The following is a 26,946-nucleotide window of genomic DNA, read 5'->3' as shown; positions in this document are numbered from 1 at the left end:
TCAATAAAATATAGTAAATATAAAATGCAGAAAATTACTTTGCCATCTTGGAAGTCATCATTATTATCCATGGAATACTTGTGATACTTACTTGTAACACGAGTTTTTAAAAATATTCCTGCCCACACTGGGCTGGTCTTTGGGGGCTGTGACTGCATGTTTGAAATATGAACAAAAGTACAGAATTCCAGCACAACTCATCATTTCTATTAGTTAACCAGTGTGCGTTTTGAAGTTTACTACATGATCTTCGGGTTGTAACTGCTGAAATAACATTTACTTGCACTCAGTTTGTGAGAAACAAGAAGTTATTGCGAGTAGACAAATATGTTTTGAGCGGTTGTGCAGTTTTATCTGCATTGAAAAGTTTATACATATTTCTATTAGGTTCTTCACTTGATGCTGCCAGTATCCACACAAATTACTGCCAAACTGATAAAAATGAGAATGGGAACTTAGTTTGTTTCAAATGTGGATGTATAGCCACTCCAAGAAATTTAAGCTTGTTTGTAGCTGACACAGTGAGCAACAATATCTGTTCAACACGTCAAATAACTAACCAGTCGTTGAAATATTGTGTGAAGATGAAATGACAGCTTGCTTGTAGATCCAAAATCTTTTAAAGCACAATATTTCTTGTTTAGTTCTGCCAGGTATCAGGTGGCAAGGAATTGTATGGGTTTCTTTATGGAGAATCCAATATCGAAGCCAAGCTGAGAAGTCAGCAATTTCAGCTAGGGGGAAAAAAAAAAGTATCTCATGTAGACACTGAGGTTGGGACAGTTCCCTCCATGTAATTATTTAGAACTTTAATGAATTCATTGTGATGGTAAGCTTTCAAATATCCCACATGAGAAGTAAGTGTTTGAAACAAAATGTGAGTTTTAGAGTGCACTTCAACACAGAAAAGTTAATCCAATTAAATGCTTGAAAATATTTAACTAACGTGTTGGATTCTAATAAATTACCATGATGCTACAAAAATGACAAATATGGGCTGCTTCGACTGGCTCCATATAATTAAAACATGAACACAAGATAATTATCTGAATATGAAAGTAGTTTTTATTCATCCAATGTTCAAATGAGGTGTATTCTCTTTAAGGCACAGCAGAAAGAGAAAGAACAATATAAATAAATATTCAATCTGTTTTAACACAGATCTCTATAAAAATAGATCAACAAAGTTAAACTCTCTTAAAGTGGAATGCGTTTAAGAGACTAAATGAGTTTTTCCAAACACAACAAATATTAGAAAATCATGAGTAAGGTTCCTTTTTCTTTATAATCAAAAATAAAACTGGAAATAATGTAACAGTTTCAGAAACAGAAAGAAAGGATGAATGCTAATGCCATGTTACAAATCATCTTTGCAAACCTCAGTGCAATGTTTTCACACACACACACACACACACACACACACACACACACACACACACACACAGGGAGATCACAAATGCATCCAGTAAACGGAAACCAATGAGCACAAATGGATGGTGTATCCTGAATGCAGGGTGACTACACTTCAGAGCGAGAGCCAGCTCTAGCTGACTTCTTCGGCCGAGGAGTAGCAGATGAAGCATCAGCTGAGCGGGAAGTGGCAGACTCTCTCGCACTGTCACTGGCTGTCGAGCCTCGGTGATTGTGGTGATCTTTTTTTTTATTTCGAATGTGGTTCTCAATCCCATTAGTTTTCTTTTTTGTTTGACGTATCTCCTTTGAGGCTGCAGTATCACTCTCAACGGACGAGTCTGAGTCATTTGCATTCTTAGTCACAACCTTGTGATGTTTTGTCTTTGCAGAGTGATTTTCACTCTTTTGTAGTTTCTTTTGTAACTGTCTGATCTTCCGAGCAATGGCATCGGGATCCTTTCCGCAAGAAGCATTAGAAAGATCTGAGTCACTGTCAGAACTAGAACTGCGACGACTTCGTACGATTTTCCTGCGACGTTTCACTGGTGTAGCTACAATCTTTCTCTTCTTTTTCTTCCTCTTTTTCTTAGAGTCTTTGTGTTTTCTTTTTATCTTTTTCTTCTGTTTCTTCCGCCTGTCTGACCCACTACTGCTGCCACTGCTCGAGGAGGAACTACTACTGTACACACTGCTGTCGCTGCTACTGCTGCTGCTACTGCTACTACTAGTACCGCTCGAACTGCTGACGTCCCTCCTCCTGCGCTTCTTTGCTTTGCAGTCTGCACGCAGAACTTTATTGTCTTCTGATGAGGATCGATCACTGTCTGAGTCATCTTCACCTCTGCGAGGCTTCTTCTTAGTTTTATCTAGGATCTTTCCTTTCTTTCCTTTAATTTTCTTCTTTTTTCTTCTCCTTTTCTTGACTTTCTTTGCAATTACTGCATGCTTCTTTTGTCTGATTTTCTTTTTGTGATGCACGTTTCCTTTTTGCACCTCTGAACTTGAGCTGCTATCTTCTGATGAATCAGATGAGCTGTCACTCTCACTCGAAGATTCTGAATTACTGTCTGTAGAACTATCTTCACTCTTCTTTCTTTTCTTCTTCTGAGGCTCAGAAAGAGAGTTCTCTTTACCTTTGTTCTGCAAGGCACCACCATCTTTGTGTTCTGTGGCAGCAGCATTTCTCGGTCTCTTCTGGAGCTGACCGTCCGATTTCACATTATGATCGCCAGACGGTGTCGCATCTCCTGGCCCTTTGCTTCTGCTGTTGGTACCAGACAGATGACTATTTTCTCCCCCTTTCCTGCTCATTTTGCCAGAAGGAGTCCCTGGCCTTTCTTTTCTTCTGGCAGAATCACTCCCTCTGGCCTTTTGTGTGTCACTGTCTCCTCCATCTGACAAGTCGTCTCTGCTATGGTGTGCTTTGACTCTTTCAGTGCCATTGTCCGAACCATGGAGAGCCACTGTCTTAGGAGTTGTATTTCTGTTTTTCTCCACAGCTTCTGCCCCTCTTGTCCTGGTGCCTTCCTCACTGGAACCACTGCTGTCTCTCCTAGCAATTTGTGCACCATTCACATTACTTCCACCTTCTCTGTTTTGAGATTTCTCCCTGCCATCACTTCTCTTCGGTTCCCTGGGCAGTCGCTCCTCATCAGCTCTCTCCCATCCTTCCTTACTGGATGTCTTCCCACCAATCCTTCCACTCTCCGTTTGAGAATCTCTCTCCTTAGCATGATCTCCAACAACATCATCAATGTATTCCTTGTTCACGTGATGTTTATCTCTCTCCTTGTTTCTCTCCTTTTCTCTCAACTTTTCCTTCTCTTTCATTTTTTCTTTTTCCCTGTCCTTTTCCTTGTCCTTCTCTCTTTCCCTTTCTCTGTCCTTCTCCCTGTTTTTATCTTTCTCCTTCTCCCTGTCCTTATCTTCCTCCTTATCACGATCCTTATCCTTATCACTGTTTCTGTCTCTGTTGCTACCTTTGTCCCTGTCCCTATCTTTATCACTTTCTCTATCACGTTGGCGGTCCCTGTCCTTGTCCCGCTCCCTGTCCCTGTCCTTATCCCTATCCCTGTCCCTGTCTCTGTCTCTGTCTCTTTCTCTCTCTCTTCCTTTGTCCCTCTCCCTGTCCCGATCTCGATCCCTATCTCTACCTCGCTCCCTCTCTCTGTCCCTGTCACGGCTGCCACTACTTCCGCCATGCCTGCGCTCTCTGTCACTGTAGTAGCGGCGTTCTCGTTCTCTGTCTCTTTCGGAACTCCGGGTATCGGAAACACCACGCATGTCCTCCCGTCTTCCGTGGTCTCGAATATCTTCCCGTCTCGAGGAGTTCCTGTCATTGTCAGGTCTCTGCAAATCAAACAGATGCACAAGCAATTATTACATATTCTGTAAAAAGACGAACCTGTGATGCCACAAATATGTGATCATAATACAAAGAAGTTACTGAACTATATTTCACTGACGTTATCTGGAATGATCCAAGTTTCTTTGCAGAAATCTGTGCTGAACAAAATAAGGAAACCTGATGAGAAACTGCCTATATTTTACACAAAAACAGATGTTCAAATGTGTGTGAAATCTTATGGGACTTAACTGCTAAGGTCATCAGTCCCTAAGTTTACACACTACTTAGCCTAAATTATCCTAAGGACAAACATACACACCCATGCCCGAGGGAGGACTTGAACCTCCGCCGGGATCAGCCACACAGTCCATGACTGCAGTGCCTTAGACCGCTCAACTAATCCCGCGCAGCACACACAAAAACAGGAAAAGAAAACTTGCAGCTATGGGGCATCAGTCAGTAGTCTTCAGATTTGAATAGTTCACATAACTGTTAGTCTATTCAAGAAGTATTAACAGTTATCTGGCTTTGTTAATCCAGATCCCTCGTTCATCTGGAACAATTTTGTTCCTGTATAGTAACTGTAGTACAGTTGATACTCCAAAAGTAATTGTGGGAACAACTGATGGTGACAATCATTAACTTCAGATTCAGCCAGCTGCCACACACAATTCTGACAAAGTGTCAGGTAACACTTTAACACGACATGTATTGTTTCCATTTATTGTGAGTCCAAAATGACATACAAAGACGGCAGCGTCCACAGACAAAAAATTAGATACATTGAGTAGGACGGATAAAGGAGAATTGCTAAACAACATTCTTGCTGAATTTGGTGTTTGAAATTTGACGGTTTCAGATTGGAAAGACAACTGGAAAAATTAATACTTTTGTTTGAAACTGATGTCAAAAGATGGCTTAGAGTAATGGGAGAGTAACAAAAACAAAGAAATAAAACTCTAGAGGGCATCCTTTTCATGTGGTTTAGTGAAAAGAGGAAGAGTGGTGTTTAGTGTCAGGTACCATACTGTACGAAAAAGCTATAAGTTTAAACAAGAAGCTTTCTAATGGTGATCCAAACTTCTCAGCCAGCCAAGGTTTGTTTCAAAGGTGGAAACATCAACGCAGAATATGCTAGCAGTCAATGATTGGTAAATGCATTTCAGCAGACACAGTAGCTCCCAAAAATTTAAAAAAGGAATTACATTTGATAAGTTCACTCTAAATCAAGTTCAAGTTCTTTCCTGTCAGATGCTATCCAACAAGACATCAGGTTCCTGATTAGACACTTCTCCAAATGCTAGAAAAAGAATAAGGGGAGAGAGTCACAATTATGGTTCCCAGTAATGTATCTGGGAAACACAAAATCCCTCTTTTGTTAATGAGGAAATAAAACAATCCCCATACTTTCATAAATGTGAATCATCCCTCCTCACCAGTATCTTATATGTCACAAAAATATGTGGATAGGCAGGCTGCTGTTTTAAAAGATGATTCTTTGAAGCTTTTGTGGTGAGCGTAACAATATTTCTGAAGGAAGAAGTTTTGCATCTGACTGCCATATTGTTGGCTGTGCAATGCTCCATCCATCCTGGTATAGAGAATTGGTCAGTAAAATTTCTGCCTCACAACAAAATGACAATGTTGTAACCAATGCACAGGGGACTCCTGGAAAATATTAAGCATGTGCATGAGAGGCAGCTGCTCACTAAATTTGTTGAAGAAGAAGGGGAAAATGGTGTGTTAACACCATTGAAATTTATGAATTTACAGAATATAATATTGTAGAGTCAAAAATCAATGTACTGGAAGAATATATGCCCAACCATTTAGAAATTGGTGACAATATTGGTGCAGAGTTCATCGAACCACTTGCAAATACTGCAGAAAGCTCAGGCATAGATTATTAACTGGCTGGGAAATGACAATGACACTGGCTACAGTACGATTTCTGATGACAAAACTGTCACAGTTCCTGTACCTGCAGACAGCAACAACTGTGATGATCAATTACCTGACAAAGCTGATGCTCAATCTGAAGAGATTATGGATGATGACACATACAAATGGAACAACCCTGCTGGACAAAATAATGGTCTATTTGGAACATCAGCCAGAAAGAATTTGCTTCTGAAAGTCCATCATTCTCGCGGATGTAGGACAGTGGCTGATGATATAAATAAAGAAAATGAACCACAACAGCCATATCATCAAAGAAGTTTATTTCACATGACCTGTCTCTGTGCAACACTTATGCCATATTCAGGTCCACTATAAACCACAAAAGTATTTTCATTCCTTGGCCCAAGTGTCATACAACCAATACAACACTATTTGTCATGGATTGCATGCATCATAGTGTATACTCTACAACATGTTGTCACAATTTAGGCTGAAATAATGTAGGTGAAACATTTGTGTGATCATGCTGCACATATATGACATACGAATCTGATTCTAAAGAAACTTACCAATTACTTCAGCATGTAAAGTTTGTCACAATTCAGATGAAAACAGTGTATAATTTGTGTGTTTGTGTGAAAATAGATATAATGTCTGAGTTTATGGCATTCAATCCATGTCACCTTAGTTTTTTCTGAACATCTAGATTATCCAGATTTTTGACAATCCGGATGATCTACAATCTCACCTGGTCTGGCAAATCAGGGTTTCATCGTACGCGAAAATTTGTAATGAGAATAACTTTTCCAAATAATGAAACAAGCAGATGTTGGCTGAGATAGAAAAGTCAAAAAACATGAGAGCTTATGGCCACACTACTAACAATGAAGACTTCATACCATTACTTAATGCACACTTCAAGAAGGAATCATGTAAGAAAAATAATTCCAAACTACAGACAAAAATTATAAAGAAAGCAAAACCAATAAAACTGCTTTATATATATAAAAAAAATACTATTTGCAAGGGAGAGGGCAGCAGTGCCAGTGAATTTGAAGTTGGCCGCAAACTTGACAATAAACTATTTAACAACCATTCTGCAAATGAAGGGAGGGCAAAACATTACTTTTTGAAGGGATCTGACAGGAATGAGGTGAGGAAAAGCAGCAGCAAGTTAGCAAGGAATGAGAGTCGAAAGACTTAATGAATTGTAATTTTGTCATATAGTGGCATTGTAAGCTAAACAGATATGTTTGGATAAAAGTAAGTGTCATTTCAAATCAGCGGCTTGTAGCTGTTTAGTTCACAACTGGAAAATAATACACTATCATCTTTTTTTAAGCTTTCTTTTATGCTTTACTGTTAGCACCCTCTTCTAACTGCTTACATTCTTAATACTCCTTGCATAAAAGCCTTGTTGACAAGCAAAAGCTGAATGTAATGAAAAATAAGCATAAGAGGAGGAAAGCAACAGGAGTTCTATGAAGACAGAATTAATACCTTCACTGTGTGGCAGCAAGAGGAATAGTGACAGATGACAGTGTCACTAAAGCAGAGTTACTGAACACGGTCCTACAAAATTCCTTCATGAAAGCACATGCAGTATATATTCCAGAATTTAAATCAAGAACAGCTGCCAACATTAGAAACTTTTAAGTAGATAAATTCAGTGTTGTGAAGCAATTGTGTCATTTCATAAAGATAAGTCTTCCAGTTCAGATTGTATACCAGTTACGTTTCTTCCAATGTATGTTAACAGCCCCATTTTTAGAAATCATAAACAACTGCTCACCTGACAAAAGATCTATACCTAATGATCAGGAAGTCACACAGGTCACACCAATACACATGAAAGGAAACTGAACTAATCTACTGAATTACAGACCCATATCACTGACTTCAATTTGTTGAAGGATTTTGGAACAAATGCTGTGTTTGAGCATTATGCAATATTTCAAAGACAATGGTCTACTAACATACAGCCAGCCTGATTCAGAAAATACCATTCTTGTGAAACACCAAGTAATGAGTACCACTAAACAATGGCGTTTTTCATTGCAGTGAGATCTTTTCACGGAATTTCAATCATCAACTTTCTCTTCTGAATGAGGAAATAGTTTGCTGACATTACTTACACAGGGAGAAATAATTATCATAATAAAATAAGAGAAAACCGAGCTTGCATGGAAAGATTCAAATGTTTGTGTTTCCCGCGCACTGTTTGAGGGTGGAAAGGAAGAGAGATAGTTTGAAAGTGGTTTGATGAATCTTCTCCCAGGCGTTGAAGTGAGAATCGCAGAGTAGTCATGCAGATGTAGCTGTAGATGAATTTGAAGTAAAATTCTATCTGATTAGCTGATAAACAATGCTAAGAAGTTTTCATCTTACGTAATGTCAAAATACTGTCATCCATACAGTCACTCAGTGATCACACTGAAACCAAAGTAATCTAACAATAACAAAGAGAAGACTGGTGTATTGAATCATCATCATCATCATCATCATCTTGGACAGTTTCCAGCCTCTGGCCGAGTCTGTATGGAACATAGGCCTCTCCATCATCTTCTGTCTTGCCACCTTCTCTCTGTCTTCACCTTGGTCCAGTCTTCTCCTTTCTTCTGGACTCATTCCTCTACTCCTTTCAGCTATCTGTCTCTCAGTCTTCCTCTTGGTCTCTTTCCTTCCAGTTTCATCTCTTGTATCCTCCCAGGTATCCTCTTCTCCTCCATTCTCTTAACGTGTGCATACCATGTCAGCCTTGATTTCTCTATCTCCTCCTGTAATGGTTCCACCTTCATTAACTCTCTGATCCTCTCATTTCTTAACCTGTCTATCTTTGTCACTCCAATATTGTTTCTCAAGAATTTCATCTCACGAGTTTGTACTTTGCTTTTCTCTCTTCCTTTCATAACCCAGGTTTTTGACGCATATGTCAGGATCGGGACATAGGATGACTGGTATATAACCTTTTTACTGATTTGGGGTACATCCTTACTCCATATCAGGCTTCTGATACTCTTCCGAAATTCTTCTCCTTTTCTCCCCCACTCATTTATTTCTCTGTCGTTTTTTCCATCTTCCTGTATCAGGCTTCCTAGGGATTTGAAACTCTCCACTCTCCTCAATCGTTCCCCACCAATTGTTATTCCTGTTGTTCCTCTCTCCTTCTTTCTTGTTGTGATAATCATCTCACTCTTACTTATACTAAATTTCATCCCATATTCTTGTACTGTTCACTCCCATACACCCAACTGCTCTTGTACTTCCTCCTCCTTATTCCCCCAAGTCATCAGATAATCTGCAAACACCACAGCTTTCATCTTCCTTCCACAAATTACTTGTGCTACTGTACTCATTATATCATCCATCTCTACAATGAAGAGTAATGGTGACAGTGCACTTCCCTGCCTAAAGCCATTCCTCTCTTCAATCCGAGCTGATCTCTCTCCTCCCACTTTCGCGGTACATTTCCCTTATCTTCCAAATAATCTGTTTTGCTACTCCTCTCTTCTCCAGGGCTTTCCACGCTTTGCTGTTCCTACAGTTGTCTTACAGCAAAAATTAGATCCACCGTGGACCTTCCTGCTCTGAAGCCATGTAGCTCTTCTCTCATTCTTCCTTCTAATTTTGCCCGAATTCGTGCTTCCAAAATTTTCTCAAAAATCTTTGCACAGACTCATCAATGTTATCTCCCGATAGTTCTTGCACTCTTTTCTATTTCCTTTGTTAAAGATAAGACAACTATTCCCTTCTTCCAGTCTTCTGGGATCATCATGTCTCCACACAATTTTCATTACTCGATATAGCCATTGTATCCACCATCTCTCCTGCTGCTCTCACCATCTCTACACTTAGCTTGTCCAGACCTGGTGACTTATCTCCCTTCATCTTGCCCAATGCGTCTTCCACTGCTCCCTATGTAAGGTCTTTTTATATTTGCTGTTCCTTCTCTTTTTTCTCCTCGGCTTGTTCCTCCTCATCCAGGTCTCCATTCGGGTTCAGGAGTTATTCAAAATACTCCTTCCACATATTCTTGAGTTCCTCCTCATTCTCTACATCTTGTTCACTTTTGTTCACCATTCGAGCATAATCTGTCGTACCATTCTTCCTCTCATTTTTAATCATCTCCTATACCACCTTTTTTGAACCTTCGCTATCCTCCTCCACCATTCTGGTCCACTGTTCCATCCACTTTCTTCTTTCCTCTGCCACTATTAATTTTGCTTCTTTCTTGCTTGCCTGATACTCTTCTCTTGTCTCTAATGTTCTCTTCTGGAACTATACAATAAAGGCTCTATTCTTCTTCTGTACTATATCCTTTGTTTTATCATTCCACCAGGGTGTTTCTTTCCATCTCTTTTTGTTGCTTGTCCTCCCACATACTGCTTCCGCCGTACTTACCAATGTTTCCTTGAATCTACCCCATTCCTCTTCTACCGGTTTTGGTTCATCCTTTGGGATGATTTCCTTTACTACTTAAAGGTTCTGTGCCTGCTTGCTTCCTCCTTTCCCTGGTTTTCTGTCCCTTTATTATCCTTAGTCCCTCTCAGGTTCATTACCAGCAAATGGTGGTTGCTATCCAAGGCCTGTGATGGTATTATCTTAACGTCAACGATGCTCCTATTCATCTCACTATCATACAGGAAGTAGTCACCTATCGACTTTCTCTTTAAGTCTTGACTGTACCAGGTAGAATTCAAATGATTAGGAGTGAAGGAGACCACTCACTGAATAGCAGAAGCTTTGAGTTGTTGATAGGTGCACACAAAAGGGAAAGGAAGCTTGCTAGCTTTCAGAGTGATTGTGTTTCCAGCTGGCACAACATAGGGGCACAGTGTGTGTGTGTGTGTGTGTGTGTGTGTGTGTGTGTGTGTGTGTGTGTGTGTGTAGGGGCACAGAGTGAGTGAGTGAGTGTGTGTGTGTGTGTGTGTGTGTGTGTGTGTGTGTGTGTATGGGCGCGCGCACGCCCCGCCCTCCCCCCCACCCACACTAGCTCGAGGTACGATTTATTCTGTAAGCTAGCAAGTTTTCTTTCACTTTTATGTGTACCTGTCGACAACTCAACACTTCTGCCAGTTGATAAGTAGTCCTCTTTACTCCTGAAGTATAGCAGATGTAGTGATAAATCAAATATTATGACATAGTACAAGTGACAAAAAATGTTCTATTGGAATCAACTTGGTTTCCAGAAAACAAGAATCTTATGGCACTCAGCTTATTCTGTTTGTCCACAAAACCTAGAATGCCATAGATAGAAGCATGCAGGTTGATGCCATGTTCCTTGACTTCTGGAAGGTGTAAGATGCAGTTTCATGTTTCATTTAGTAAAATAAATTTAGCTTATGAAATACTGAGCTAGCTTTGAGATTGGACTTAAGACTTATTAACAGACAGAACTCCGCACATTCTTCTTGACAGGGAAAAACATGAAGTCATTTTGAGGGTACATCAGGGAGTGTTATAGGACCATTACTACTAAAAAATGTATGGTCTGGTGAACAATGTAAACAAAACTTCATCAAGCTGTATGCAGCTTATGCTCTTCTACACAAAAGTAGTAAACTAATAAAATTTCAGCAAACTGCAGAAACATTACACTGATACTCTGTAGAGAATGTGGAAGTCGGTCTGTAAATCTACATTAATGTTAAAATATTCTGCATAAAAAAGTGAGAAGTTCCAGTATTGTTCGATCAGTGTCAATAGATCACAAGAAACAGCCCATTGTAAAACATTAGTCCTCTGGCTGCTGGGACCGAAACAGTGGCCACATGTGTGAGAGGTGTGTGTGTGTGTGTGTGTGTGTGTGTGTGTGTGTGTGTGTGTTGTCTATTTCATAAGAAGGCCTTCTGGCTGAAAACTTACATGTTTAGTAGTCTTTTTGTTGCACCTGTCTGCGACTCAACATCTCTACTATATGGTGAGTAGCTAACTTTCCTTTTCATAATATTGCCAGTACTTGTTTCAGTAGATAGCTTTGATGAACATTTCTTCTTTGATAGTGATCTTTGATAGTGATGGAGACTTAGTTTTGAAACCCAAGATGAACTCACATAAATTAATAAGTTGATGATACATGCTTTATTAGTAATCTGCTTCCATTCAGTGGTTTGAAAAAATGATTTAAGTCTTGTCCCAGGAATGACAGAACCATTTTCATATCATTTTTGTAACATATTCGATAATTATTGTTATATCCTTTGTTTTAACACAAAATGTTTGCATTCCCGAAAGATGAGTTGTGGCAAATGTAAATGGGTATTTTGGACTTAAAAAGTGATTGTTATTTGGATGCTGTAAACTTGTTCTTGTTGCTTTGTCAAGGCTAATGACAAAAATTTCCATTCTGCAGGTACCTCAAGATCTTTTTGTGATGGCACAAATCTACTAAGATCTTAAAGCTTTTATATAATGTAAAACTGCCATCACTGAAATAATTGTTGGATGTGTGGCTTTTGTTCCAGAGTATAGCTGAGAATTATTTCAGATAAACACACTGTGTTTGTATCATGCTGCAAACAATCACTTCTATAATACAATGACATTTACGTAATGCAATCATCTTTTGTATAGCGCACAACAAAGGGCTGATGGGTAACTTGAATGTTCTGCCATTGAAACCCTTGTGCAGCATCCTGAAGCAAACATGTAGTTTTCTGCAAAATCCACTATAATGATGCAAGAAGTGTCAGGGAGTGTTTGCTTGCTTGATTTTTAAGTAGCAATCCTGAGCTTTCAATACGTAATAATGTTGTGTCAGGTTTTGAAGTTTTTGGACGAGATACTCAATAAATTCATCAACTATCTTCATTAATGTGTCCAATGTATGTCAGAAGCTTGTAAGGATTCTAGCTCCAGTAAAAAAAATTCATACTCTTCACAACACTGAGTACAGTGATACAGCATGCACTCTTCATTTTCCAGATTGCAAACATGTTCCTGTAAAAGTTAAGCATTGATACTTCTGCATGTGAAGCATGCATCATCAGTTTCATATTTTGATGATACACACACACTCATGCATTATGCATTCCATGACTGTTTACAGCACTGTAACACATTCTTCTTGATGAAGTTCACAAAATTTAGTAAAACCAATTTTATTGGAAGGAAATTTTCTCTGAAAGCTAAGTATACATCTTTCAGTTTATGCAAAATTAGTGCTTTTGTCTTACACACTCTTTCGCCATTTTCTGAAGCAGCAGATATACAATCTCTTTTATGAGCAGAAATTCGACTTACATCACTGCTGTAGTAGAAAGAGTCTGGAAAGCCATTCCATACCTATTCTGTTTCCCACTTTATAGCTTCTTCTTGACAAAATACTATCTTCTTTTAGTAATGTCATTGATTTCTTTACCATACATTCAGTTGTGTTAAAAACTATTTGGATTTTTCTTTGCCCATGAAGTTGGTGCTAAGATAAGTGGTGCTAATTTTCTTGAACACAATTTCTGCTAAACTTCTCCTGAAGTATTTGCATTAAACTATTACGATCTGTGGATTCAGCACCGCCATGTTCTTCAGACATATTTTCTACTGGAACTGTTGTACTTTTGACACTGTTCACTGGAATTTTAATGCCATGTGATACAACAGTGATCGAAAGTATTCTGGTAGACACTCTTGTGTTCTTTTGGTAACCTTAAGTAGTGAGATTTATTCAATTAATTCACTATTTTCATTATTTTTTTCAAGGGCATCAATCAATCTGGTGTATATTCCGGATCTCCAACTTCACATTCTTCCACTCTTGCAAGTTATAAAATGCAGGAGATAAAATGTCTTTACAGCACATTATACAAAGGTTAGTACCTGGCGTAAATCCAGGACTTTTATATTTAAAATCAAGCAATGGAAAATCCAGGATGGAATAATGGGAGTATTATTAAAAGGATAGTTGCTGCACCACACAGTGGAGATGCCGAGTCACAGATAGGCACAAGAAAAGCCTGTCAAACAAGTAAGCTTTTGGGCAAAAAGACCTTCACTGGAAATAGACAAAACAAACACACACTGGCTGACTGTGAGAAAGGTGCACCTGATGGGAGAAGCAAGCTGGGTGGTGGGGTTAGGAGGAGGCTGGGGTGGCGAGGAGGAAGGATAGCAGGGTAGGGGTAGGGAAAGGTAAAGTGCTGCTGTTATATTTACTTGCCATGGCTAAGGAAACAACTTTCCGATTTCTTAACAGTCTTTTTACCTTGCTTCTTAAGAGTGTCTCAGCAAATTTTTTGTCAGTCTTCAAATGTTCCGAAACAGAGCCTTCGATGAGAAGAACAATGTCAATATTTTCACAGGTACTTGTTGGCTTCAGTAGTTCACCATCACCTTGATTCAGACTTGATATTATCTATTACATTAGTCTCTTTGCTACTGCTACTTTCTTCTGACTCATTACACGACACAAAACTGACAGTCAAGATGCTTTAGAAAGGCCTCAGACAGCTCACAGCACTATTGCCAGCTTTCAACTATGAAGCATTAATGGTTACCGGTGACAACAGTAGCTGTCACCAGAGCTGTGACAACACTGAGGTGCTGCCATAGAGATGTTTATAAAATTGTATTATGTTACGGGTTGAGGTAGGCCCACGAATTATTGTGTGCAACCCACTCCAACTCTCAGGGAGCAACTTCTGCTGCCTCAACAATAGAGATTATTTATTTTCTACATGATTACTTCTTAACTGTGTGTGTATGTTGCACAAAAGGACAGGATGGTTAAACTTTTCTGACACCACTCTAATAGTCAAAGGTGAATCAGGAAGAATGTTGAGGGGACTCCAATGGCTATTCTATGTAATCTTTAGCACTTATGTTAAGGAACAAATAAAATTTAAATCTGATATAGCAGAAATATCTGTGTAGCATTCACAGAGTAAGAACAATTACAAAACTGTTACCAAATCACAACAGTCACACTTCTTTTACCAGCTAAAATTTGTGTATTACTTTCAAATAACATACTAGACAGAAGAGGTGTTAAGAGAAGCAGACAGGCACATAGAAAGTATGAAATCAAAAGACAGGAAAGTCCTCCTCCAGAGATCTCTCACACACACACACACACACACACACACACACACACACACACACACACACACACACACACACACACACCTCACTGAGTAGAGTTAAAAAAGTTCAAGGAATTAATACATAAAGGAAAACAGTTGTTTACTTACATAGTTGTTGTAATGAATATCACCATCTTTCCTTGGATTACCCTCATCATCCAAATGCTCCACTCCACGGCCTAAAATGCACAGAAATGAAAATATTCAGTAAAGGGCAATGAAATTTACAACATGCAGGAAAATTAGATTTTCTAAGTAGAAAGTGACCAGTATTTCCTGGAGCACAGGAACAAGAATGGAGTACAAAAGGTATACGTTCTGAAAAGTACTCTCTAGCTGTTGTACTTTTAGTACACGATTATAAGAGTATTTGTTTTTGTAGCAGGTTTATAGATTCTGTTTTCAGTCAAGCATTCTCTCATCTCCGACAAGTGATAAAAATATTACGAATTTAATTTCTGTTTTTATATTTCTTGTACTTTTGGTGTGTCAGATTTTAAAATCCTATGTTTTTGCCTTTAATTGTAACAATTCATCTTGACTGTTAAACTTTGCATTTATTTATCTGGGATCTTTTTTTCAATGTAATTAGTCACTCTTGTTTCAATAAAATTAAAGTCTTGTAAGTTGCAGTCCTTGAATAATCTAACCTTTACTATTCTTAACTTTTTTGTAAGTTGCTGTCCTTGAATGATCTAATCTTCACCATAGCAGTTTTCGTTGGCCAAACCAAGATGGTGAACTAAACTTATTCTGTCGACTGTCTCATGACGGTGTGCAATGTACATGTCAAAGCACAATTTAACTCTTTACAGATACTCTTCATTAGAAGACAAACATCATAGAAATTTGTATTTGTGAGTGGTATATTGTTTCCTTGCATGTGATTTTGTGAAGTAGTTCTTCCTCATATTACTTTTTTAAATTAATTGTCCATTCATTCATTCACACAATTATCTATTCTCATTCTCATAAAATCATGTTCCATAAGGCCTGTCATGAAGTAGTTTTCTGAGATCTGAAACAAGCCAAATTATATATGAATTGGCAGAAGCTGCAGGCTAGGTCTGTAAACCACACAAACAACCAATTGCAACTAGTATTGATCTGCTCATATATTGTGTGTCAGTGCAGTGCTGTGCGCTAAATATCGAACACCTGTGTATAGAAAAATGCATGGAAATAATGTAGAAGCCAAGAAATAGATACTGTAGATGCTTTAAATCAAGATCAATGTGTCTAGTCCAAATAAGATTTTACACAGTTTCAACAAAAACCAAATCCCATATTACTTCTTACAAACTTGTTTAATACAAAAATTAGTATTAACTGGGATTTATGTTTACAAGCCCTTATATACAAAGCTTGTTCAGTAAATAACGCCTCACTTTTTTTCCTCGGAACATATTTATTCTTAAGAGTTAGAATTTGGTGACAATATCAACCAACATTTCATCTACATGTACTATTTTTCTACACAGCCTCCTATGTCTATGGACTTATGGTATAATTGTGTAAGAGCATGTATCCCCTATTGATAAAGCATCAAAGTGGTGCACCCATGTTTTGTCACCTGTTACTATATGTTACAAAGGTCTCTCCATTGGCCTTATACTGCTCTGATAGTTCTGGGAAACAGAAAATCGTATCTTGAGCACACCTTTGAATATACGAGAGTCTCAATAATTTTTCACTCACTTGGCTGTAGAGCCAAATTAGTTGTAATGTGTCAGTCAGCTCAAACAATGGAATCCACACAATCTGTCAAGTTGCCAGCAGTGGCTGTGACAAAACATACCGAACATGGTTAATTATGAATGCAACTGTTTCTACACTTCCTTATGCCTCCATTCTCTTTAACCATTACTCAATAGTCCTCTTGTCAACTGCATAATTGCCATACATGGTACAGAAACATTTCTGGATATTCATCACAGTTCTTCATACACAACTTAGAATTCCATTACATTGGTTTGCTTGTAATGAGTGTCTTACACAGACAACATTTTCATAGTTCGCTGCAGCTCTTCCATCTGTCAGGATTGTTCAAAACTTTGCACACATGCAGAAAAACATAAAATTTGAAGCACCTAAAAGGATGTTATCTTATATTTATCAACAACTGTAAAAAAATTATCTCTTCAATGACCATCATATTAATTGAAAAAGTGTATTTGCTTACACAGATAAACTATGTAAACATAGAATGGATGAACGTGTAAACCATTCACAAAAAAAGAATCAGCACACACCACAAGAATAAAAAAAAAAAATTTTAATCAATTGATACAATTATAGCCTAGGTGAAGGCATAAACTTCCCAACAGAATTCCTAAATTTGCTCAATGTTCCCAGTACAGCTACACAAAAAAGCTTCTAAATATCACAGTTACCAGAAAAGAAAAAGCAAGTCAGTATTCATAGCATGAATTAAGGAGGATTCTTTCGACATTAGAGACTATCCATGTTCAGGTAGACCTTCGAGGTTTGATGAAGATTGTTTAAACTCATTACTACGGAATGATCTACATCAGTGTACTCCATTCCACCATCGTGCAACATTCACATGTAATGGGGCAGGTTCAAAGATCGGGTGTATGGGTACTGCATGCTGTAAGCCAAAATCTACAAAAATCAGGAGAGGGCCATATGTGCATCTCTGCTTACTCATCATCAATTGGCTCATCAACAACACAAAGCATCCCTTTCATTTATCATTGCTGGTGAAGAGAAATGCTGTCTTTATGATAACATAAGGGACATCAAGGAATAGTTGAGCCCAAACAAAGGAGCAAATCACTGTACAAAAATCTAAGCACAACAACAAAAAATAATGTTATGCATCTTGTGGAACAGTGGCAGTGTTATGTACCATGAACTGCTCCCCCGAGGAGTAATCATCACTGCTGAAATTTATTGTCAACAGCTGAGACGTCTTACGACGTAATCCAAGAGGAATTATCAAGAAGACTGTATGGGGTGATGCTACTCCATAATAATGCCTGTCCACTTTCTGCAAGACTGGGAAAAAATACTATACAGACGTTGGGTTGGGAAGTCATTCTGCACCCACCTTATTCATCTGATCTTGTGTACTTTTCCACTCTACCAAACAACCTCCTTTCCAGATGAAAATGTGCTCTGAACATGGTTCAATAAGTTCTTTACCTCAGAACCATGTGATTTCTACAGTTGCAGAATCGAGAAGTTACCCCGGCATTGGCAGAATGTTGTAAAATGTGAAGGAGAATATATCACACAATGGAAAATCCAGTATGGAATAATGACAATATTATGAAAGGGATAGTTGTTACTCACCTTACAGTGGAGATGCTGAGTCGCAGATAGGCACAACAAAAAGACTGTCAAACAAAGACAGAGATTGTCGTCATGTGAATGTAAGATGTAAGTTATGACTGCACGTGTGTGTGTGTATTCTGATGAAGGCTTGTTTGGCTGAAAGCTTTGCCTGGCAATCCTCCTGTTGTGCCTTATCTGCAACTCAGCATATCTGCTATATGGTGAGCAGCAACTATCCTTATCGTAATATTGAAAGAGAATATATATATTACTGATGACGAAACTCTGTTATGTGTACCCGTTGTGTTTAATGAACTAATGGAAATTCATTACAAATTTATGCACCAACCCAAAACTGGCTTTTGATCATTGATGACTAAAGTTTCTGTTACATATATCTGCTGTGTTTATTAAACTTACGGAAAATCGCTACGAAATTATGCACCAAACAATACATGCTTTTGATTTTGGCCATCATCAGTTATTTTGCTGTTCAAATAGCTAATCTCATCTACTTCTTTAAGTGTCTAATTTTGCAATCTAATTCTCTTTGCATCAGCTTGTTTAGCTCCATTACATTACATTCCATTACCTTCATTGACGTTTATCCTACAACCTCATTTAAAGATACTATCCACTAAGATAAACAGATTTTTCATATCCTTTGCCATTGCTGACAAAATTACAATATCTTCGGCAAACCTCAAGTTCTTATTTCTTCTCACTGCACTTTAATTCCATTTATAAATTTCTACTGAGGTTACTTTACAACTTGCTCAATGTGCAGGCTGAATAATGTCTTCCCTTTGAGAGCCTTTGATTCTTGTAACTACAGTTGAATGATTTTTTTACCTCCACTTTATCCCTGTTACCTTTAGAATTTCAGAGTGTAGATCAAAAAAATTTCTTAAAATCCGCAAATGCTATAAATGTAGTTTATATTTTCTTTAACCTAAGTCATAGTACCAGAATTGTGTTGCATGTTTCAACGTTTCTACAGTCCTAAACTGATTATATGTATTTCACACAGAAAGGAAAATCCATTCAAGGAAACAATGAAATGAGACAGAATTACTGGCCAATACATACCTTCATGAAGGAAAAACTTTTTTACTAACAATACACACATATTAAAAGGACATAACACTATCCTAGCATTTGGAACAATTAGTTCCTTCCTTGGTGAGGAAAAAGGGAAAGGTTGGCGAAGATTAAAAAGGATGGGCAGCTCACTCAGATCCCAGGATCAGAGGGAGTGTCCTGCAGTGAGGACTAGAGCAGACAAAGATGAAGTGGGAGGAATCAGGGAGAATAGGGAGACAAAGGTAGTGTATTGATGAGCACTGGATTAGCTTCAGCCCAGAGAAGATGCCAGAGGAAGAACTAAAGGTGTATTAAGAGAAAGAGGAATGAATAGTGCAATTAAGAACGGGGAGAAAAAGGAGATTGGAAAAAAAGATAACAGAGGGGAAGGGGTGAATGAAGATGTAAAGTGAAAGCAATAAAGAAAATACTTGAGTGAAACATAATAAATAAAAATATAATGGAAAAAGAGAGGAGAATGTATTAACAGGGAGGATGTGTCAGAGGCCAAGTTTAAGGAAACTAGTATTGGCTGGGACAATCCACACAACCTGAGTGGGTGGCATAGCAGATGCTCAGATTCTGTATGCCCCCCCCCCCCCCCCCTCACTCTCCACTGTGTGTGTGTGTGTGTGTGTTTTATTCCTTCAAACAATACTCACCTTTACCCTTCCATCTTAGCTTTGCCACACTCTGGCTGAAGTCAACATGTATCCTTCGATCGTCAATCAAAACATTGTCCATTTTAAAATAAGCATCCTCACATGATTTCCGGTCTTCAAATTCTACAAATGCATACTGCAGCGAGTCTCCAGTCACTTTATCACGTATTACCTCACAGCTGAAAATGAAAAATACATAAACAAATTACTTCCTAGCAAAAAATATTAAATATTGCATTAAACAGATGGAGTTCCTCCGTTTCCACTTGTTACAGTGTGTGGTGTACAGTTATGAAACCCAATGACAGACAGCATATTCTGAAGTGACTTTTCATGTATTAACACTACAATCATGATGCTGCTATAAAAAAAATTTCATCTGTGACTATGATCACTGTCAATATTACTACCACACACATAAATCATGAGTTTGTAACACATTTGTAAAATATTAATGTAAAAAAGGAAAGCAAAAACTGAAGAGAAATGCTGCTTTTCGGGTCATCTTTTACAATAGCTGTGTGAACAAACTATGTCATCAGGATTATTTCACCAATGGAAAAATGCTCCCGTCAAAGCATGAAAAGGTGAATGTGTTTTTCTTTTTTTTTTTTTTTAAAAAAAAAAAAACTCTGACAAGGTGGGTGTACTTCAACAAAAATTTTTGCACACGAGCATATTTGTGCTCTTTCATCACTTTAGAGACACATCGATGCGTTCATAAGACCATGCCCACATACAGCTCGGGCCACGATATTCTAACACATGAGTCACCTATCGCTAGAAAACTGGAATCATTTCACATGATAACAATGTACATACATCTCACTACCTGCCACTTGACAGGCACCACCTTCTGTTGTCAATTCCTAGAATTATTTCAAAAGAAACATCAGCTGCTGTTGTGAATGGCTGAGCCAATATGCGATCACATTGATGTTTAATTTTGTGCATTTACTTGTTAGGTGTCACAGTTTGCTGTAATTCTGCTACAAACACATCATGTTTGATGAGTGAGCAGGAAATTTTGGTAGCTAAAGAGGAAGAAATTGTTCAATACCTCATCTCGCACTTTTTTTTCTGCCATTATTATTCTAAAATTAGACAGCTATTAAAGAACTAAACTAAATATGAAAAATAAATCTTGGATCTTTTTTTAATATGTATTACTCTTTAAGGTAATCAATCACAAATGAGGCAGTCACGCTTTAAAGAATGGCACAAATGGGCAGTCTTCTTGGCCCGAAACTGTCTTTGACGTGTTAATGCAGAACATTCTACATCCTCTTACCCAGCCTCGCTTGGTAGTTGAGTCTTCATACTTGGCATCTGCTTCTCACTGCTGTTGTCTGTCTGACTCTCTCTCTCTCTCTCTCTCTCACTGTTTCCTCCTTCTGCCATTGGTTTATAGGACGTCCCACTGCCACAGTCTCTCACTTACACTGTCTACTTTTGTCTTTCTACCCACTAACACTAACTTCACCATACCAAGGTAGCCCAAAAGTTATGGAGGATCTGACAAGGGTATTTCCCCTATAATCAAGTGTTTAAATTTTCGGTCTAAAATGTGCCTTCCCCTATACCTACATGTTAAAGTTTGCCAGTTTGGGAGGTACCAGAACCCCTGAAGTCTATGCAGGGGCTCCACTCATCTATGTTTTTCATTTCCACTGTCTCCTTGTTCTTTTGCTCAAACTGCTCCTGTCTCTGCCCATCTCTCTTTCTCTTCTATTGCCACTATCTCTCACTAAACTGAACTTCAATATCTCCTCTCTCCTTTCCTCCCACTGTTATAGTCTTCATCTTTCTCTCTCTTTCACTGTCACTTTCTCTCTCACACCATCACTACCTCCTTTGTCTTTCTCTCCCACTGGCACTTTCTGCTATCTCTTCAACAGTCACTGTCTCTCTGCTACTCTCTTTCATCACAAAAAAGTGCAAATATGTTTCTTCCAAAACTTTTGGTGAGGAAGGGGGAATGAGGATCAACGCAGCAGGTTTCCCACTGTTCTGTCAGAGTCTCTAAAAGAGGAAGGTATTTGCCATTTTTGTGGTCTGACAGGGGCATTTTTTTGCTGGTTCCCTTCTTTTCTTGCTACAGTACAGTGTGCTGCTTATATAAGACGAATACTACAGGTCAATTAAGTTTTGTCAGTTTATTTATATATTTTGACATATTTATATACTTTGATGCATACAAACAACAAATAATTACGTATAATACAAGATTAACACAAAATGGTTTGTTTTTCTTTTTTCTGGATACTTTTGCTCATATTAAAAGAGTAAAAATGTTATTAGGAATATTTTACTGGATTTGCAGTCCTTCCAATTTTCCACAATTTTTTGCAGGAATTTTAAGTGTTTTTCAGGCATGTTTTAAGCTAATTTTTTACCATTGCAGTACCACTTACGGCATATTTTTATAAATGTGAAGTGCCCACTATACACAGATAGCTTGCCATAAAGTTCTATTGGTGAAAAATTGTGACTAAAACCATAGTTTTGTGACCTCAGAATCCCTCGATGACCCTAGAACCCTTGCCATGAGTTCACAGAGTCAGATATAGATGGAGGAGGAGTTGCCACATTTATCAAAAACTGCCATAAATTCAAGAACATTAACATTAATAAATTCCGTTTAGAGCAGCATCTAGAAGCATGTGCAACAGAAGTAGAGTTCCATAACAGATCCTATATAATAATAACTATTTACCGAGCACCTGCAGGAAATTATAATCTATTCTTAGATCATCTAAAAGCTCTTTTGGGTTATTTAACAGGAAGAAACAAAGAAATTTTGATTGCTGGTGACTTTAATACAGATTTTCTAATGCAATCTTCCAGTAAACACTCACTGCAATTAGTAATGTTGTCTTTCAATCTAACTCACACTGTAAACTTTCCAACTAGGATCACTAAATCCTCAAGGACAGCCATTGATGACATCTTTATAGACAAATCAAAGGAACAAAACCATATCATAAACCCTGTTATAAATGGACTATCAGATCACGACATGCAGCTCCTTGTTTTAGATGTAAATTCTAAGCAGATTATCAAGGCTGCTAAATCTGAGTACAGGAGAGTAGTCAATCAACCAAAAATTGAGTGTTTTAGAAAACTGCTCAAAGATATGAACTGGAAAGATGTTTATAGTGCTCATGACATGAATGAAAAATATAACACATTCATGAACAATGTCAGTACCATGTTTGAAAACTGTTTTCCTCTAAAAGTTACTCAAATTAAACAGAAGTCTATAATAAAACCATGGATCACACAAGGAATAAAGATTTCCTGTAAGAGAAAAAGGAAAATGTATCTGTCGACCAAGAATAGCTCCAATGCTGATGATTTAGCTAAATACAAGGAATACTGTAAAACATTAAAAAAAGTAATTCAGAGGTCTAAACAAATGCATTACGAGAAGAAGATAGCAATGCCAGGGAACAAAATAAAAACAATATGGGATATAGTGAAAGAGCAGACTGGTAGAACCAGAAAGGAACAGGAGCAAATATCACTAAGGGTAGATGACACATTAGTAACTGATGGGCATAGTGTGGCAAATCTATTTAACAAGTACTTTATATCCGTTACTGATAGAATGGGACTTTCAGGATCAGTAAATAATGCCCTTGAATATCTGAAACTAGCCTTCACAAATAGCTTCAAGTACATGAATATATCACTCACTTCACCAAAAGAAATAACTTCCATAATAAAATCTTTAAAAACAAAGCATTCTAGTGGGTAGGATGAAATATCAACAAAGTTAATAAAGGCATGTTCTTGTGAGTTTAGTACAATTCTAAGTTACTTGTGTAACCAGTCAATTATAACTGGGACATTTCCTGACTGGCTAAAATATGCAGATGTTAAGCCTCTATTCAAGAAAGGGGATAAAGAGATACCATCAAACTACAGACCGATTTCACTTTTGCCAGCATTCTCAAAAATTTTAGAAAAAGTAATGTACAGGCAGCTGCTCAACCATCTGACCACAAATAACATATAATCAATAACACAGTTTGGATTTCTGAAGGTTCTGATATCGAGAAGGCTATTTACACCTACAGTGAAAATGTACTTAATTCATTAAATAACAAATTACAAGCAGCAGGTATTTTCTGTGATCCTTTTAAGTAAATTAGAATTCTATGGTGTCACGGGCAGTGCTGCAAAATGGTTCAAGTCATACCTCACTAACAGGAAACAAAGGGTGTCAGTGCAAGGGACTAGTGAATTAAGTCATCAGTCATCATCAGAATGGGAAGAAATTACATGTGGTGTCCCACAAGGATCCATCTTAGGGCCATTGCTTTTTCTTGTGTACATTAATGATCTCTCATCAGTTACACTGCCAGAAGCAGAATTCGTTTTGTTTGCAGATGACACAAGTATTGCAATAAATAGTATGTGAAGTGTAGTTCTAGAAAGATCTGCTAATGATATTTTCATGGATATTAATAAATGGTTTCAAGCCAACTCACTGACATTAAACTACGATAAGACTCACTATATGCAATTCAGAACCTGTAAGAGGTTTCCACCCAGCATATGCATAAAATACGAAGAGCAGATAGAAGAGGTTGACAGTCTTAAATTCCTGGGATTACAACTTGATAATAAATTCAGTTGGGAAGAGCACACCACAGAACTGCAGAAACGCCTTAACAAATCTGTATTTGCAATTCGAGTGTTAGCAGACATAGGCGACATAAAAATGAAAAAGCTTGCATACTTTGCCTACTTTCATTCCATAATGTCATATGGTATAATATTTTGGGGTAACTCTTCAAGTCAAACAAAAGTTTTCAGAGTCCAAAAGCGTGTAATATGTATTATTTGTGGAGCAAATTCACGGATGTCCTGTAGAAACCTCTTCAAAGAACTGGGTATACTAACTACTGCCTCTCAGTACATTTACTCATTAATGAAATTTCTCCTAAATAATATATCTCTTTTTCCAACAAACAGCTCAGATCATACATACAATACCAGGAACAAAAATGATCTGCACAAGGACTTAAAAGCACTTACTTTAGTTCAAAAAGGGGTCCACTACTCAGGAACACTCATCTTCAATAATTTGCCAGTAAACATAAAAAATTTAGTTACAAATAAAGATCAGTTTAAAGCGAGCCTGAAAGACTTACTAGTGGCTAACTCCTTCTACTCCATTGACGAATTTTTTAATAGAAATAAATGATGTATATGTTCATACTATTAGTATTGTTATTTCAGCTTAAAAAAAACTGACATGTTCTACACCCACGAGGATCTCCTCAGCACGGATCTATGGAACGAAAAACTAATCTAATCTAATCTAGTTAAAACAACATTTACGCCTCACACCAGATATTACATGCATATTTTATGTGCATTAAAGTAAATTTGAACCTATGGATCAAGGTAACTGACAATGACATCAAAAAAAGTTTCTAAGTTGCATAAGAATATTGTCACATAGAAGAAGGTGTAATTAGATGAATGATGAACACTAACTTCATGTAACGAAGGTTTATTCAGTACTTGCACATACAAGAGCATGGAGCGAACTGCCTCCACCCAGAACGTATACAGTATACATACAGCTACAAAACATTCCAGTACAATGAGTTTTGAACTCACGATCCCCCACGCAACAGTTTAGTATAGTAACCATTACACTACGGTGCTACTCAGCTTCTTCTGCAGCACTGCTCCATCCTTAAGAGAACAGCGTCTCGGTGTTACGTCTTCCTAGTCCGGGAACGAGTCATCGGTCCTGCATACTCCGACTCCTGATTCTTGCCCTGGCGGTGATCCTTCTTCGAACTTCTTTTGCCGCTATGCTCTTTGTCACCTTTTCGCTTGTTGCCTGTCGCTGGACCTTCGAATTTATCCTAGGCGGCAGGATCCTTATAGGGCTTCATTCGCCGGACATGGACCATATCTCTGATCTTTCGTCTTAGTCAGGATCGAAATCTTCAACTTCATAAGTAACATTAGACAACTGTCTTACAACCTTATAAGGTCCAAAGTAGCGCCTGAGGAGCTATTCAGAGAGACCAACCTTATGAACAGGAGTGATGATCCAGACGAGGTCACCAGGCTGGTAGACAACAGGGCGGTGGCTTGCGTCATACCTTCGGTGATCATTTTCTTGAGCCTGCAGCGTGTGGATGGAGTTGAGTTAACTGCCGAGATTCCTCAGCTCTGGTTAACACCTGGCCAATGTAGTCGTCGTCCATGTCATCAGGACGTAACGGAAACACAGTGTCCATCATCATAGTCGCCTCACGCCCAAGCACCAGGGAAAATGGCGTAAATCCTGTGGTGTCTTGTTTGACAATGTTGTAGGCAAATGTCACGAAAGGTAGCACTTCATCCTAGTTGCTCAACATCGATAGCATGTCAGCCAAGGTCTTATTAACGCATTCAGTAAGACCGTTAGTTTGCGGATGGTAGGCAGTCGTCATGTGATGAGTAATGTTGCACCGACAGTTTACCTCTGTCACAAGATTCGACTGAAAAACTTTCCCTTGATCCGTAATTAACGACCTTGGAGCACCGTGTTTTAATACACTGTCTTCCATGATGAATTTGGCTACCTTGGATGCTTCGGTTGTTTTCACGACTTTTGTAATGGCATCGTGTGTCAGATAATCAGTGCAAACAATAATCCATCTATTGCCACTAGCTGACGCCGGAAATCGTCTGAGAAGGTCAATCCCAACACACTGGAAAGGCGTTTCGGCTGGTGGAATTGGTTATGAGTTGGCCAGGTGGCTTCTGAGCAACTGCCTTTCTCCTCTGGCATTCTCGACAGTGCGACACATAGTGACAGACACTCCTAAATAAACCTGGCCCAAAAATTCTCTTGCGGATTCTATCGTGTGTCTTAATAAATCCTAAATATCCGGCCTCAAGTGTGTCACAGAATTTCTGTAGAACATCTAGGCGCATGTATTTAGGAATCACTGGTAGCCAACTCTTTCCAAATGGATCAAAGTTTTTCTTGCAAAGTAATCCATTAACCACCTTAAATTGTCCTTTCACATCCTCTGACCGATTTAAGGCAAGCATAATTTGAGACTTCTTGGCATCCTTCTTCTGCTCAGCAGAGGGGTCCTGGAGTGCAGCGAAACAGTCACTATCTTCACACAGGGTTTCT

At 38.3% G+C, this 26,946-nt stretch overlaps 1 protein-coding gene across 2 annotated transcripts in view; it reads right to left on the bottom strand.

Annotated features, from left to right (window-relative positions):
- Positions 1 to 1,037: 1,037 nt before the first annotated feature.
- LOC126235998 (zinc finger CCCH domain-containing protein 13) overlaps positions 1,038 to 26,946 on the bottom strand; it is an 85,640-nt gene continuing 59,731 nt past the window's right edge. The window contains exons 6-8 of one of the 2 annotated variants that reach the window (XM_049945006.1): positions 19,785 to 19,963; positions 14,848 to 14,918; positions 1,038 to 3,762 (exon numbers count right to left, since the gene is read on the bottom strand). In XM_049945006.1, coding sequence (XP_049800963.1) covers positions 1,519 to 3,762; positions 14,848 to 14,918; positions 19,785 to 19,963 — 2,494 coding nt within the window. In that variant the 3' untranslated portion in view covers positions 1,038 to 1,518. The remainder of the gene's footprint in view (positions 3,763 to 14,847; positions 14,919 to 19,784; positions 19,964 to 26,946) is intronic. The other variant, XM_049945005.1, reaches the window with a different exon arrangement.

This window comes from Schistocerca nitens, chromosome 2 (genome assembly GCF_023898315.1).
Source record: "Schistocerca nitens isolate TAMUIC-IGC-003100 chromosome 2, iqSchNite1.1, whole genome shotgun sequence".
Taxonomy (NCBI): domain Eukaryota; kingdom Metazoa; phylum Arthropoda; class Insecta; order Orthoptera; family Acrididae; genus Schistocerca; species Schistocerca nitens.
This window is presented reverse-complemented; position numbering and strand designations above follow the sequence as displayed.